General features: G+C 43.6%; 1 protein-coding gene across 1 annotated transcript in view; it reads left to right on the forward strand.

Moving 5' to 3' along the window:
* LOC124594052 (cubilin-like) overlaps positions 1–16,860 on the forward strand; it is a 390,054-nt gene that overhangs the window by 274,192 nt on the left and 99,002 nt on the right. The window contains exon 3 of the mRNA XM_047132402.1: positions 10,214–10,464. Coding sequence (XP_046988358.1) covers positions 10,214–10,464 — 251 coding nt within the window. The remainder of the gene's footprint in view (positions 1–10,213; positions 10,465–16,860) is intronic.

Raw genomic sequence — 16,860 nt, forward strand, 5'->3', positions numbered from 1 at the left:
TGAGATTTTACTAGGTTAAGGTTCTAGGCACCCTGCACCCCAAACTTCCTTATAGATCCATCACTTTATTTTGACCTGTGTGACACAACAGACTGGACTGTAAGGTATTTCTTGAAAACCACTCACATTAATATTCGTCAGCTCTAAATGATCGCCAGTAAGTAATGCCAAATGGTCTCAGCTATGTGATACAGCTCACCAAAGAAATCGACGGCATATACCTTAAATATAGATTTATCCCATCGGTCTGAATACACATACGACTGTAAATCACGCTCATTAGCCTAAATCTGCTTAAATTAATACAGTATTTACTGCTAACCTATCTGTAGGCATTGAGATAACTGCCACACATTCCCCTACACCAACAAACATTTGCCTCCTTCACCGATACCCAGAGGGAGCAAGGTGGGGAGGCTATGGACGTTCCCTTGCTCTTAAGCAAGGCAAAGTTTTCTGGACAGCGCACAGACTGATTCTGTGTTTTTGGACTCTGTTTCACACGTAACTCGCACTTGGATCGTTCTAACCCAGAGCACGAGTGAGGTCCCGCTAGCTCCATTGCCTCGGAGCTGCATGGAAAAAGTTATTATAGAACCATGACGTCCCGAACACACTGTGGCTTTCCCAAAATTATTACCTTGTCATGTAACAGCGTTGAGTATCACTCACGCAGTGCAATTAATGAATTATTTAAAGACACGTACCCTCTGGCCTCTTGTAGATCACTGGTACAGCTTTCGACTCGTCTTCGCCACACCATACCGTTGTCTGCTCATTCCACAGTTGAAATGTGCCAGTTGGCCATCAGCTTTGGTTCGTGAAGCATCAGGAGGCTAACAAGCCACATATTTAGCTCTTCTGTTTGTTTTCATAGTTTCATTCTTAAATTACTTGCGTATATTTGTGTTTGAGAGACGTAGTATCGCGTTTTAGCAACGATAACGTGTGCATTTGAGTAGTCTGTAACCCAGTGACCATTTTGTTTCGGGGGGAGGGAGGGGGGGGGGCGGCAAGTGACCATTCACCACAGTTGAGCCAGCGGCCAGGCTACATTACTAAACCACCAGAAGACTAGCTAGTAACATATTTAGCTTTTCTCTATGTTTACATAGTTTCATCCTTTAAGTTAGTCGGACAGACAGGATGGATGCGCGCTATGTGCGGACGCAGAAGGGGCTGACCGTAGTTCGCGAGCAGCTGAAGACGCTTGTGGACACAGGCTGTTGCTTCAGGATGTGGCAGCAGAAGAGAAACTGGCGAGACTCGTGGGACACCTAAGGTGTCGCTTGCTTCGTCCACTGTATCTGCTATCTGGCCACAGAACTCGGCATGAGGTTCCATGCTCAACTGTAGGTTGAGTGGGGGGTTGTTACGCGGTTGCTGTGCTCGAGATGGAGACTCAATGTGGAGGCTGGCCGTCTAACCTCTCCCATTGACTCAGTGATTGTACGGGTGATCGCTCCTCCAGCAAAGTCTGAACAGGCACACGGTGGGAGCGGTTTCTTAGTTATCGGGAGATCCAATGTTATGACCTTTACGGAGCTTCTTAGAGATACAACGAAGCGCCCAGGGCTGGATAATATTCCATTCTGCGCTCACTGTGTCTGTCGGAAGGTCACATGCGAGATGTGGGGGAGTCCCTGCCTGCCGTGGGTGCGAGGTGCTCTAGTCTGCAAGTTGTTACTCATGTCGGTGCTAGGGACGCCTGTCGCTTGATTTCTGATGACAACCTCAGTTGCTATGGGAAGTTGGCGGAAGTGGTGAGGACTGCTGGTCTCTCTGGCAGGCCACAAACAGCTCGCAATTGGCAGCATCTTACCCAGAGTCTTTCGGGGTCCTTTTATTAGGAACCAATTGGTCTCTACCAGACCGATGCTTCTGTGGCGGTCATGGCTGCAGATCTAGGGACCTGCGCTATGGGTTGTGGAACCTCCTTGGTGTATTAGGCATGTACTACGCAAAGGGAACAGTTACTCGAGTAGTAAAAAACTTGTGGGGTGCACACGTGGGTTTTTTAGTCTAGGCCAGTCGATATGCAGAGAGCGAAATCAGGTTGTGGACAACGTAGAAACACTTTATCAAAATTTCAACAATACATTATCGAAGGATTCATTACAAAGCTCCTGAACTTACTGCCCTTCAGGAAAGTTGTAGCGCTCAAATAATTCAGTTGTCTAGTTCCACTGTTTCCGATGTGATAGCGAAGTGGAAACGTGAAGGAACACGTACACCACAAAAGTGTACAGGCCGACCTCGTCTGTTGACTGACAGAGACCGCCGACAGTTGATGAGGGTCGTAATGTGTAATAGGCAGACATCTATCCAGACCATCATACAGGAATTCCAAACTGCGTCAGGATCCACTGCAAGTACTATGACAGTTAGGCGGGAGGTGAGAAAACTTGGATTTCATGGTCGAGCGGCTGCTCACAATCCATACATCACGCCGGTAAATGTCGAACGACGCCTCGATTGGTGTAAGGACTGTAAATATTGGACGACTGAACAGTGGAAAAACGTTACGTGGAGTGACAAATCATGGTGCACAATGAGGCGATCAGATAGCAGGGTGTGGGTATGGCGAATGCCCGGTGAACGTCATCTGCCACCGTGTGTAGTGACCACAGTAAAATTGGGAAGCGGTGGTATTATTGTGTGGTCGTGTTTTTCGTGGACAGGGTTTGCACCCCTTGATGTTTCGAGTGGCACTATCACAGTACAGGCTTACATTGATGTTTTAAGCACCTTCTTGCTTCCCACTGTTGAAGAGCAATTCGGAGATGGCGATTTCATCTTTCAACACGATCGAGCACCTGTTCATAATGAATGGATTGTGGCGGAGTGGTTACACGACAGTAACATCCCTGTAAGGGACTGACCTACACAGATTCTTGACCTGAATCCTATAGAAAACTATTTGGATGGTTGGGAACGCCGACTTCGTGCCAGGCCTCACCGAGCGACATCGATACCTCTTCTCATTGCAGCACACCGTGAAGAATGGGCTGCCATTCCTCAAGAAACCTTCCGGCACATGATTGAACGTATGCCTGTCATCAAGTCCAAGGGTGGGCCAACACCATACTGAAATCCAGCATTACCGATGGAGAACTCCACGAGCTTGTAAGTCATTTTTAGCCAAGTATCCGGATAGTTTTGATGACAAAGTGTATGTACTAAGGTCACTAGAATAAGCGGACCGTGAAGTGCCTGCTGTGAGGAGCTGAAACAGTAGCATTTCGGGAATTAAGAAGTCGCTTCGAGTGTACTTAATCTTTTAATTATAGGATCACAATCCGTTTCGTGGCACTGGAAACGACTTCGTCAGGTGTCATGTAAGTCACAAGAGCTAAGTAACCCGGAACATGGAACGAAACATTCGTTTTCAGGCCAGACTAATAAAGCGCTAAACGACGGTAGTCAACCATTCAAAAGCAGCTGATCGTAGGGATCTAAGTACAAAATTGTCATTGGACCCACAACTCCAGTCTATGCCCATTCCCGGAACAAGAGACGTCATCACTTACTGTGAAACCTTTTATGATTTCTTAATAGAAAGCGGCTTCTTAATCCCCAAGATGATTTGTCACACCTATGGTTGCCGTTTCTACAAGGTTTTCGGAAACAGTAACAACTCGACTGTTTCACAAACATTTTCGTAACGAACGCGAAGAATGTAACCTCAGTCGTCAAATTTTCTTCCCCAGGTAACCACTGATGAACTGTGATCATAGATTGATACGGCATGAAAGCCAAAAGTTCCAAGACAAACGGAAAAATCTCCTTATTTAATATCGAGAAGATTATTCCACTGATTCTGTGCCGGTTCAGTTCTATTTGTTTTATACTTTAATCTGTTTTCCAGTGCATTATCCTTTAATGTTTTGTTCTCACTGTTACGTCAGTGTCATTTGCCCCTTCGTGTTTCGACGATATCTTGTCATCATCGTTAAACGTAAATTAGGTTATTTGTATGACTGACAGTCGAATGTACAATCAGTTTTAGGCACATTCTTTACTCATAAATAGCGTTGCATTGTACCTTTCACTAGTGTACAAACGAAGAGAAAAACTTTAGTTTTCAAACTGGGTGAAAAATTTCATGAAGACAAAGAGAGCAGTATTACTGCTAACCTTTTATTAGCTCGTTAGCTGCGTACATAGTGAATCGGCGCCACCTTTGTTAGATTCTCTGCCTAGAGTAGTCCTGCTAAAGTTCTCGATACGTGCTCAGAAATGACCAACATGAAAGAGAATAGCTAAAGACGTAGTTGGGTACTGTGCCGACTGCAGATGAAACGAAGAACACTAAATTGTTGGAAAATGTTCGTTGCATTCGAGAGCAGTGAATATTTGCCGATGCAGAACTGCCTCGAGAAAAGGAAGGCAAAAAAAGAGAGGAAGGTGATATTAGTCAGGTGGTTGTGAATAGTGCAGCTCCTTTTGGCTGCCAACTCGCAACGACGTAAGCTCCATTTAGGGACAGCCCAATTCATAATTCAATTAAGGGCTCTCTAATAGACGGCTGGCAGCTCGGCGCGGCGCAGTTGCGCAGCGCACGTGCGCACCAGGAGCCGCGAGCCCGCAGTGTTGTCTGCCGGCGCCATTGTCCGCGGCGGGCACTCGATAATTAACGCTGTGCGCCCAGCTGGCTCCCCGTCTTCCACAAATGAATCACAGTCACCGCGCGCGCCGCGCCGCTGCCGCTACCAGCCAACAGCTGGCCGCAAGAGCCGGCCGCAGTGCTGTTGGGCTGAGACCTTCTAGTTACCTGCGGTGCTCAAGCACTTGTACTATGTTTTTGACGCGTCTTTCGCATACGGGATATTAGTGGCATAGGTACAGTTGATTGGATAATATATGGACTCACTTCAGTGCGTTAAGTGTTTTTTTTTTCTCTTCGTTTAACAATGTTCCCACAAACACATCACACATTATGAAGGGCTTATTTCAATAGTGGTACTAGTCCAGTTTTGTTCATTGTGAGATACAGAGTCCTGAAGTTAAATGAGCGCTGAAAAATCTGCAGTTGAGATACCAGAAATATTCAAGCATATGTCTTTTTGCTAGAGATGGACCTCTCTTTCTGTTTGTTTGGATCATTAATTTCAGAAGTATTCTAGGCAGAAAAATGGAGGTAATGGACTTGTACCACTCTCGAAATAAGCCCTTCGTATGAATCCTGTTGTCATGTGCACTGTAGTACTTGCGCCGTGGAGCAGGCTACCCGTTCAGCACCCTCGCGTCCACATCTCAATACCTGAAAGTGCTGCTTGATAAATTTTGAAAACATTTCTCGAGCAGATAATCAGTGGTCTAGCTAAAGACTTTAAAAATGAACTAAAAAGCAGCGTGGATCGCAATAAAATATTTATATTCAATGGCAACTGATTTAGGTCGTATTGTGACCGTCTTCTTATCATTTGTCCTAGGATGATAGACGCTGGCAGTCAACGAAGCAGATATTGTGCCTCAGAGCAGTCGACGTTTGTGGAACCAAGATACCTGCTCTACTTACCGTCACCATCTATCATGGTACAGATAGTCTGAAGGTGGTCACATCATAATGCAGTTTATGGCGGGTCATGGCCCATCGAACATGGCCGGTGTGAGGTGGAGGTTACACCATTAAGTTAAGTGGTGGTTTAGACTTTGTACACATGTACTGTTTGTGTTTTCCCTTTTATTCGTTTATAAATGTATAGTCATGGTGTTCTTTTAATCATTGAGAAAGTTCTTTTTAGGCACTTGTGGGTTTTATTGTTCTGAAGAAGGTGTAGTTATCGACGCCGAAACTTAGGTTAACACCAGGTGCTTTTTACGCAATCGAGGCGGGTTTCTAGTTTTTTAATACATCATAATTCGGTTGTCTGCCTTGCGCCAGGTTTTAACTGCATAGCCCTCCATGCTTCTCTGTCTTCTTCGTTCCTCTTCATTCTTTGGTACCCTCCTTGTGGCCTGCTGACACCATCTGGCATTTGGAACCTTCTTCTGCCCTTTTTTCTCTTTCTCGGAACGAAACTTTCAATAGCCTCTACTAGAAGGCAATATCTTCTTAGATTGTGACCTACCCAGTTTAGTTTCTTGTTCTTCACTAACCGACAGAAATTGTTTACCATAAAATATATATTTTGCAGTCAAGATTGGTTTGAATCCACTTTTAAACCATTAATGGCTTGCTTGTGGGTCGTTGTTTGATGTACTAACCAACCTGAAACATCCTACTCGGAATAGCTGTAGTTATTAGTCTGACATTGAAGTAAATTCTGATGCAATTTTGTTCAGTACACTGCTCTCAGTCATCAGTAGAAATATCGGCACTTATAACCTTAACATCCAACGTGGCACGATTCCTATTTGGGTATGTTACCACCTGTTATGTGGTCTCTTCGAGATGCCTGCAGTAAATGCGGAAGAGTAAAATACGGTGACTTTTTTAGCAAAAGTGTCCAGACAGGACCAACGTGCTTTTATTCTTCCCATGGACAAACACCAGTAGACACCATTGGAGAATTAAAGAAAGTGTAATGGGCAGTATTTTTGCCGAAAACCACTGTTTAGGATTGGTGTGCCCAGTTCAGTGCTGTTAACGATTAGACACACGGCGCCAGCCGCTGCGGGAGGCTGGACATTCGGCATTTGTATGCTCGAGATCTCGCCCTACAGTTCGGATCTTTCTCATGGTTATCACTTCTTTAATCCCTTAAGAAAGGCCTAGAAGTGTCGACATTAGCGAGGATTTGAAGCAGGAATTTACAAACTTACGTAGCAGGCAACGGTGTTTTCCCAAACGTGTATCTTCAAACTGGTGCGTCGGAGTGGATAATTGTCTCAATTCTCACGACTCCTGTATGATCTCTGAACGGAAAATTTATGGTCGCCGCTTGTACAGTGCTAGCGATTAAAACTGCAGCTACAATAAGGAAGTGTAACAAATGAATGAGTTTATAGTGTGGTACAAAGTATTCGTGATTAAATTTTATGGTGATATGGGGTACAAAGAGTGTGAAATTTAGTGCATTGAGCTACCACGTACAGTGGAGGAAATGGCGCCGGCCGGGGTGGCCGAGCGGTTCTAGGCGCTACAGTCTGGAACCGCGCGACCGCTACTGTTACAGGTTCGAATCCTGCCTCGGGCATGGGTGTGTGTGATATCCTTAGGTTAGTTAGGTTTGAGTAGTTCTAAGTTCTAGGGGACTGATGACCTCAGATGTTGTCCCATAGTGCTCAGAGCCATTTGAGCCGTTTTAGGAGGAAATCGTTCTAACCTGTCTGGGTATCGAACTGAACTGAGCGTGGATGACAGATACGGTTATGGCAATCCATATTGCTTCAACACTATGCCAGAGTGAATCAGTAATCGAAACTGACAAATGCTGACATGTCAGTCTGTCGGAAACATATGAACAGTTATTCTCAGTGGGTAAGAGATTTGTAAAACGTGCTGGGCAAACCAAGATTTGAATATTACTTGCAAATGTGAAACGCTGGTATATTAATAACCAGTTTAAGCGTCAGAATGTTAAATCCAAACATGCAAAGTGCATGCATTGGGTTGTACAGGTGCCGCATGTTAGTTTGTGACACGGTGTTCCATTCTTGTTGGACTTGGTCGGTCAATAGAGGAACGGTTAACGCTGTTTGTGACTGATGCTGCAATTATCGTCCCATGATTTCCCGTATGTGCTCGATTGGATACGCATCTAGTCGGCTCTCTGGGTTACAACAGCGGTATGTGGGTGAGAGTTATCCTGTTCGAAAACACCCCCTGAAATGCTGTTCATGAATGGCAGCACAACAGGTTGAATAACTTCATTGACGTAGAGGTTTACAGTCAGAGTGTGTGGGGTGACCAGAGAATGCTCTTGGTGCCATGCGAAATCGCATCAAACACCATAACAGCATGTGTCTAGCACGCAAACAGTTTGGTTGCAGCCCCTCAACTAGCCTCCTTCTGATCGACCCACGGCCATCCTGGCACCGAGGCAGAACCACCTACCCGAAAGATCTCCACCCTGCCCTCCAGTGAGCTCTTGTTTGACACCACTGAAGTCGCAAATGGCGATGGTTTGTTGTCAGTGGGACGCTTACTACAGGGCGTCTGGCTCGAAGCTGTCCTTGAAGTAACCAATTTGCAAGAGTTCGTTGTGTCACCATGCTGCCAACGGTGCTCAAATTGCTGCAACAGATGCAGTACAATGCGCGAGAGCCCCACTCCAAAAACGATGGTCTTCCCTCTCGGTAGCGCTACGTGAATTTCCGGAGCCTGGTCTTCTTGCAACCGTATAGTCTCATGACCACCGCTGCCAACAACCGTGTACGGTGGCCACATTCCTGCCAAGTCTTTCTGCAGCATCGCAGTATCGCAGAGGGAAGATCAAGGTATTCGTAGCCCTGCTATACAACTCATAGAGAGGTGTAGATAACGGCGTCTTCATCGCCTAAGAAGCATTCTATACTAATATCAACTCACCAGGTCTAGTCTGAAACGTAGCTTACTCTCACGATTGTTACAGTGTGTATTTAAAGTAAATCAATTTGCAGCCTCATAGTGGCGCTACCAACGCCACTTTAATGGTACTGGCGCGAAATTTGAATAGACATCATCTTTCCGATGTAGAATAATGACCGCTAGTTTTCGCTTATGTCGTACAACTCCTTCTTGGAGATACGATTTTTTTTTCCGTCAGTGTATTTCAACCATTAGTAGTAGCGTATCGGAAGGCATACAGGTTTTTGTCTCATTTTTTTAAAAAGCTGTTGATCTAACTATGAAAGACACGTTTGGAAATGAAAATGTCGTAATGCATAGTTCCTGTAAATCAAACAACGAGAAGCATGGTTACGAATTAAGACCTCTTACGGGATCGCTCGACGAGGTATTACAGTGGTAGTTAGGTAGCTAGTTTCGTGTTCCCTGGATCATTTTGCACGATTTATCGTAATGGTGTGAAACGAGAAGTTTTACATTCACATCATACATTAATTTGCGAATATCGTTACATGCTTGATATTTATAACGCTTTTTTCAAATAATGATATGAATTGGTCATGGAAAAGACACTGGACCCTGGACTCGCAATCGGAAAGACGATGGTTCAAATACATCTGGGCATGCGAGTTATGGTTCCCCGTGGTATCTCTAAATTTCACAGGCAAATATAGGGATGGTTCATTTCAATATCACAAGGTCGAGTTCCTACCAAACCCTTCTTTAAACCTAGTCTATATTCCATTTGTATTTACCTAGTCGCCAATTGTTTGCCATGTCGTAGTTTCCTTTCTTATTTTGGAATTGGGTCATCAATGTCCGTAGGAATTTTCATCACAAGAATTCATTCCATGCTCGTACCGTTACTCGACTTTATGAATGACTACGAGGAAAAGACGGGATGGTCAGAAAATGTGTGAAATGCTTGTAGGGATGTTACAGGGCTGGTTGTATTGAGACATAAATGTTATGAAAAAAATTCGATACGTTGCTCCGTTTCCGAGTTATTTATCGTAGAATTTAGCCAATCGGGGCGCGCTCACACTCAAGCGGCCTGCCAGGGGCGGTGTTGCCCAACAAGTGCTGCGTCTCGTTAGCTGAAACTTGAATTTACGCGCGCGGCGATCTCATTGGTTAACTTCAATGCTAAATAACCCGGAAACGGCGCAACATATCGAATTTTTTTCTTAACATTTATGTCTTAGTACAACCTGCCCTGTAACATCCCTACAAGAATTTCACACATGTTCTGACCACCCTGTATACACACGATTCAATGCAGCTCGTTAACTATCATCTCAGGGATTGGGTGGAATATACAGTATAGCTCCTATACTTCCTTCCTTTCCCACGAAAAACCGACTCGACTGAAATTCCTCTTTCTTCGGTGGTGTTAATATTTATTATACCGATAACAACACTTTGCCAACAATTTGCAGCCATACTTGTATTGCAGGATGCGATGCAACTGAAGAACATTGCTCAGTACTGGTTAATGTTTGTGAAAGTAAATACGGAATATTTAAGTACGTCCCACTGTCCAGGAAAAAATGACAAATTGTTTTCAAGTGCACTTATTATTCATCTTAACACATGTTAGAAGTCATATCCAGGCTTGCGTTGTTTTTGACACACTTACTGCGTCAAACTGTGCTTATAGCTGAAATTTAAGGTTAGTTTCATGTTACTAACATCGATGTGTTCATGGTTGCGTGACAGATTGTGGATGGCAACGCCAAAACGGACGTAAGCAACCGGAAGGATCCAGGAGTGTTTTGCGGTGAGACTGAACAACCACAGACGTTCATTTCTGAGACGAGCTTCGTCAAGGTGGTGTTCCATGCGGACAACTTCACGGACCAGACCTACTTCAGCTTTGACTCACGTGCCGAGCAGCAGCTGGAAGTTTACCTGCGTTATGGGCAGCATCCGGAACTCTACCCCAACAGGAGAGGGGAGGTCATACCCGGGTACGTAATCCCACGACTAATGGAATTGTTCTGTTCCAGGTAGGTGTTGTGACAAGCATGTATAATATTGTTATGACTTCTGTTACTGTATCCACCTTGGTGGACTATTGCAGCTACTCCGACTTCCTGGAAGATTTACCTGTAAGTTCAGTGGCACCACAGTTTTGTCAGTAGTGTTCATGTGAGCGTTGAGACGAAACTTATCATCAGGCCTAACTCTCGGGATGGTGCTCTATTGTTACCCAGCATATACGCGAACTGGAGCACGGAGCTGCACTTAGATCCTCGTCATCGTTTAACACAGCAAGGCAAAGGTACACTGAATCACTTTCCAGCGGAGTGAGGGCTAATTTGAAATTGTATGTAGGACCTGGATCCAAACCCAGGACCGTGCTTTTAGCTTGCAACGTTATTGACTGAGCTATTGTGGAACGACTAGTAAGGCGCGCTAGTAGCTTCTGTTGTAGCAGTTCCTCCTCCCTGTTTTCCAAATTTCATAGAAGCTCTCCTCCGTTCCCTGCCAGCTTACATCTCTAGGAAGGAAGGATTAGGTGGAGCAGTAAAGACGGCAAGATTTTGTAGTAGCTTTTCAGGTGGCGGGCGCACTCTTAATCTGCAAAGTACTTTCAGCTTTGTAGACAAATTAATTTATTCCTGGAACGCAAATCCGGCAAAGTATGAAAGAGAGCTTCAGTGGAAAAATAATATTGCCATTGGATATTGTGCGGCCGACTAATAGATTTCCTCTATTTTCTTGCAGCAACAATCACAAAAGCATTTCAGACTGTCGTAGCCGGTCTCGACCGACTAGTGCATTTCATGAAAAACTTTAAAAACACTTGTGGCTTGAGGTGACGTATCATTCCTGTTGCAATGTCAACACAGGTTTATAAACTGAATGTTACAAGGCATTTGAAGTACGAGTACTTATTGATATTGCCGAAATGAAATAAAAGAAGAGCTTTTGTGAGTTTCAAAAAATAATAATCAAGCATTGGCAGAAATGTGTGGATGGATCACATAGCAGCAATAGCAAGTTTCTGGGATGGAGTCTCGGACTGATACGGTTTTAATCTGTCAGGTATTTTCAAAAACGAAAGTAGAGAATAAAATCTGAACGAAAGCTAATTAGGGGAAAGTTCTGTACCTAGATGTTAATGTATCTAGGATCACAAGACTTTTATTTGGTCGGTGCTTAACCCTAATCACTAATTTTAGAATCACATGAAGGAAAGCACACTAGAGGCCGCAACAAGGATTTTCCGTCAGCTTATGTACTTTTTGTTATTTTGTTTAGTGCAGCATTTGTAAATAGTTCGGCGTTTTACACATGTAAGTTCTATACTGTACGTTAAAGCTCTTTGAGGTAGTATCCAAACGGAAGATGGAGGGTGGACAAAGAAAAGGAAAGAGAAGGACCTGATGTTAACAGTTGATTCGTGAGTTTTTGCCTGGGCGAGAAGTAAAAATATGTACCGGGCCGGGACTCGAACCCAGAATCTTCTACGTATTAGGCAACTGCGTTAACCACTGCACCATCCGGACAGTATCTCGAAAATGCACGGACAATATCGGCGCAATCACCGGCCGAGCCACGCTACCAGCTAGCGCCACCTACCCGCAGTCCCTGTCTATGTCTTCCATTATCGCTAATTTTTAGATTCCCGCCGTAAGTCGAACGGTATTGTGCATTCACAGTTAAGGTTGTGCATCCATTGCCCATCCACGCGAATCAGTTACATGAATGCATAGTGTCTGTTCTTTCAGACAGGGGGGAAAATGAAGGGAAAGGGAAGGAACTGACAATATCAGCTGTATTGGAATTTTTTTGAAGAATTGTCTGAAAGAACAGACATCACGCAATCGTGTAACTGATCTTTCTCTAGGGTGAATCAATCCACACCCTTCAGCGTGCTTGTGCAATATCATTTGACGTCCGGAGGGAACCTAAAATTAGCAAGCGTGTAGGATAGGGACAGTGACTCCTAACAGGTAGCGCTAGGTGGGACGTTGAGTCGGTTGGTGATCGTGTCGAGATATTCCGTGCATTTGCGATAAACATCGTGTCCGGATGGTGCAGTGGATGGGGCGTTCCGGGATGGGAAAGGAATGGCATTAGGTTTAGACCGCTGCTCACAGTGTCTGTACCAGTCTGGAACTGACCACCAGATTTTATACCACCTTAAAGAAACAGAAAGGAAACTGGGTAGAGCCCTTTCCTGCGAAAGACAGAGGTCCGAGGTTCGAACAAAAAATAAAAAATAAAATTAAATAAAAATTAAAGAAACACAACTGCCTAATAAGCAGAAGATCCCGTGTTCAAGTCCCGGTCCAGCACAAATTTTCACTCGTCGTCGCCGATTCCTTATAAAGTCCAGATGCAGCCGATATCATCAGTTCCTTCCGTTTCCTTTCCTTCTCCCCCGGCCACCTTCCATTTACATAATATGTATTAACATAATATGTGGATTCCACATGACGTCTGTTCTTTTGGACATGTCTGAAGGAACAGACGCCATGTATTCATATTATATTTGGAATGTATTTTTAATTCCTCATGTACAAATTTTTATAGGGAGGGGGGGGGGGGGGTAAGGGGCTATTAATGTTCAGATTTATTACTTAACATGTGGACACTTAAGCCATACCTGGTCGATCGTGCAACATTTCATACCTTGAACCAGCAGGAGGCCTTTTACCATGGAATATGTGATACTTGCATATGAACAGAGTTTCTGTTATGTCTTAGCAAATATACGAGTTTCCAAAATGAAAATTTTTGTTTGTTTCCAATAGCTTCTACTTCAGAATATATTTTTAACTGGTTTTTGATCATACTTCTGCTTAATTTGAGTCTACTTATTGTTTATTTGTTTTCAGTTGAGTAATAATGTAACACCTTTAAATTTAAATTGAATATTTGTTCATAGGTTCATGACCATGTTCCACCTTGGAATATGTTTCCAAATTTGGAAAATCCTAAGTTTTCCGGAGTATTGTTAGTAATTTTAGGAAAACACTGGAGCACCTAAAAAATGAATGCCCTCATTTATAAATGGAGTAAGAAATTATATCAAATCTTTATTACAGGGCTGCGTAGAGGTGAATGTCTGAAAACAGACCGAAGGAACAACACATTTCCCTACTCGATAGCAATCCATTGGTAACATGAAGTACTATTAATTGAAACACTCAGCATTTCATCTCTTACAGTCAGTGGAACTCAATTCTAAATTTTACATCTCTAATGTTCATAATCAGAAGTGAATGAGTTTGTATTGCCTTTGTTATCACTGATGTGCAAATCTATAAAGACGAAAGTAACATTCGCACGATGCCTCACTGCCAGATACTATAGCTCGATGAAACTTGAAGCACACATAGAAAGAACTGCTGCAGTACAGAACAGTACACAAGGTAACTAAAAGAAATACGCAGTGAGAGGAGTAGAAATTACACTTTTATTCGAAGACAATAATTACGCTTAAGTCAACGCGATTCATCGCGGCTCCCTGGACATTTCGAAAGGTGCGACATGGGTGATAGTAGTATGTGAGATCACCGCGGTCGGTAATGCAAGCTCTGGAACGTGCCCCCAAGCTCTGGCCAGTTGGTTTGTAAGGAGTTTTTGTGGTAGTGCGTTCCATTATTCCACCAGCGCTATTGACAATTGCTGGATGGACGTTGGTGCACGTGGACGCTTTGCAGTACGACTCCCCAACGCATCCACAGTGGGCTCGATTGGATTTCACTTGGAGGATCGGGCGGAACAGTCCATTCGACGAATATCCTCTCGTTAAAAGAGCTTCTCCACTTGCGTTTCTTGACGCGATCGCCCATTGCCATGCCATAAAAATTAGGTCAGAGCCAAATGTATCCTTGAAAAGATGCACATAAAGTAAACGTACAGTATCATAAAAACGTTCATCGGTGACTGTATGGAGTTCAAAGATTTGGAAGCCAGTACGCCAATGGGATATAAAGTCTACACAGACCATAACACATAGACAAGCAGAACGATGAAGTTCGAGAGTGTTCTTAGATGCAACAGGTTCCCTCAAACGGCGAGAGGTTGTCGAACACGACTGTTTCGCTGATCAGATGCGGTAACTCTATTCGTCCACGCCTAACAGTATAGGTGTGCACAAAACTGTAAGCAAGCAGTGCACTAGCAGCTCAGTGCAAGCAGATGTCTTTTTGACAATCCAATGGAACACGCTGTGCTCGAATCACGACTGTAACGGGTGTTTCAGAAAATATGTTCTTCAAGTAAGACTAATAGCAGCCTTGATCGTTTATAGCTTCGACTAGAGACAATCTGCAAATCGCCAGACGCAAAGAAAATCGTTTATTAAAGTGGTTATTAATGTTGGTCCGTACTTCTGTTGGAAATAATTTGTTTTGTCAACATAATACACAGACACCACGGGAACCACACTCATGCTCATAAATTAAGGATAATGCTGATACATGGTGAAACAACGCTCTGGTAGGCGGTTTGCGGGTTAAATAACCTCGTGGTATGACCATGTGGTGCATCTGACCTGCCGTCGTCGCACGGTGGCGCTGGCAGCAGTCCACATACGCAGAGGTGTGTTGGTGCATGTCAGAGTGCTGTGCAGCGAGTAAATGTGCAGACGTTTTCAGCCGTGCTCATGGTGACTGTGTGTTGAAAATGGCTCAAAGAACACATATTTACGACTTTATGAGGGTTAGACTACTAGGGCGAATGGAGACTGGTCAAACACAGCAGCTCGTATCACGGGCGCGCCGTGTGTCACGTTGTGCGGCACCACATTCTGCAGCTATCCTTAATTTATGAGCATGAGTGTGGTATACCAAGTTAATGAACATGACAGGTGAAACTAAGGGTACCTGCGAAACATATATAAAGCAACCGAATTACGAGTAAATATAATTACGCTTATGAAATAGGAGACCCATTTCGTACGTACGATAGAAACTGTACTTAAATTCTCCATGCTAGAGATAGTGTACTTAGACTGTTTAGGTTTTCTTATTGGTAACGCCACGTAGTATTCTGTATGAAAATCGCTGACTGTGCTGTGTGCAGTCTGTGGCTAGTTTGCATTGTTGTCTGCCATTGTAGTGTTGGGCAGCTGGATGTTAAAAGCGCGTAGCGTTGCGCAGTTGGAAGTGAGCCGCCAGCAGTGGTGGATGTGGGGAAGTGAGATGGCTGATTTTTGAGAGCGGATGATCTGGACGTGTGTTCATCAGAAACAATGCATTTGTGAGAATGGATGTTATGAAATGATACATATATTGTAACTTTTGGGCACTATTAGGGTAAATACATTGTTTGTTCTCTATGAAAATCTTTCATTTGCTAACTATGCCTATCAGTAGTTAGTGCCTTCAGTAGTTTGAATCTTTTATTTAGCTGGCAGTAGTGGCGCTCGCTGTATTGCAGTAGTTCGAGTAACGAAGATTTTTGTGAGGTAAGTGATTTGTGAAAGGTATAGGTTAATGTTAGTCAGGGCCATTCTTTTGTAGGGATTATTGAAAGTCAGATTGCGTTGCGCTAAAAATATTGTGTCAGTGTTGATCAGAATAGGTACAGAGCGAAATGTCTGAGAACGTTCAGTTTTTCTCAGCTGTTTGAAAATCAAATAATGTGAGAGATTTATCAGCACAGTAATTCAATAATTTTTCTAAGGGGACGTTTCATATGTCGACCCTTAGCCGAGGATACCTCACTGGAATCTTCTGATTTTTTCTTGTAGTTTGTGTAATTAGTGTAGCTTTTGTTTATTGCTAGCGTGTAATTGTAGAGAGAATCTACTTTGTAGTTGTAATCTTTCATTGTTGTACAGTAAAACAGTTGTGGCATGCATGTAGATTTGCACCAATTATTTCGCAGCTGCGCTTGCAGCTAAGTAGATATTATTTTCAGTGCTATGTGTTTTCTTATTTTTGCTCTACAAATTGTGCTTTTCTGTGTTGAAATATTGTGAAATATTGTGACAATAATGGCGTGTGAAAAACGTAACACTAGGCTCCAAAGTAAACTGAGAAATAATAGTGGCGACGAGCGTAGCTTATCAGCACCACTGTGTAATGGATTAACAGACATTCAAAGTAGTAATTTGGTAATTGTGCATAGGGAAATGGAGTCGGCGGCAAATAATGGTGTAGACAGTGAAACAAGTAGTGAACATGGAAGCATTATCGATCGATCGGTCAGCAACAGCTCGCCTCAGGAATCCGAAATGACAGGCCACAATCTTGCAAATACTGTATAATCAGGTTTTGCGTCCTCGCCGTTTTCTCAAACAAGTCAAGACACATTTTATGCTTGTCAAAATGCGTATATTGGCGGTTCAAATGCACTGCCGAATAGCACTGAGGAACATGTTTCAGACACCAGTGCACTGT

This window comes from Schistocerca americana, chromosome 2 (assembly GCF_021461395.2).
Source record: "Schistocerca americana isolate TAMUIC-IGC-003095 chromosome 2, iqSchAmer2.1, whole genome shotgun sequence".
In the NCBI taxonomy this organism is placed as follows: domain Eukaryota; kingdom Metazoa; phylum Arthropoda; class Insecta; order Orthoptera; family Acrididae; genus Schistocerca; species Schistocerca americana.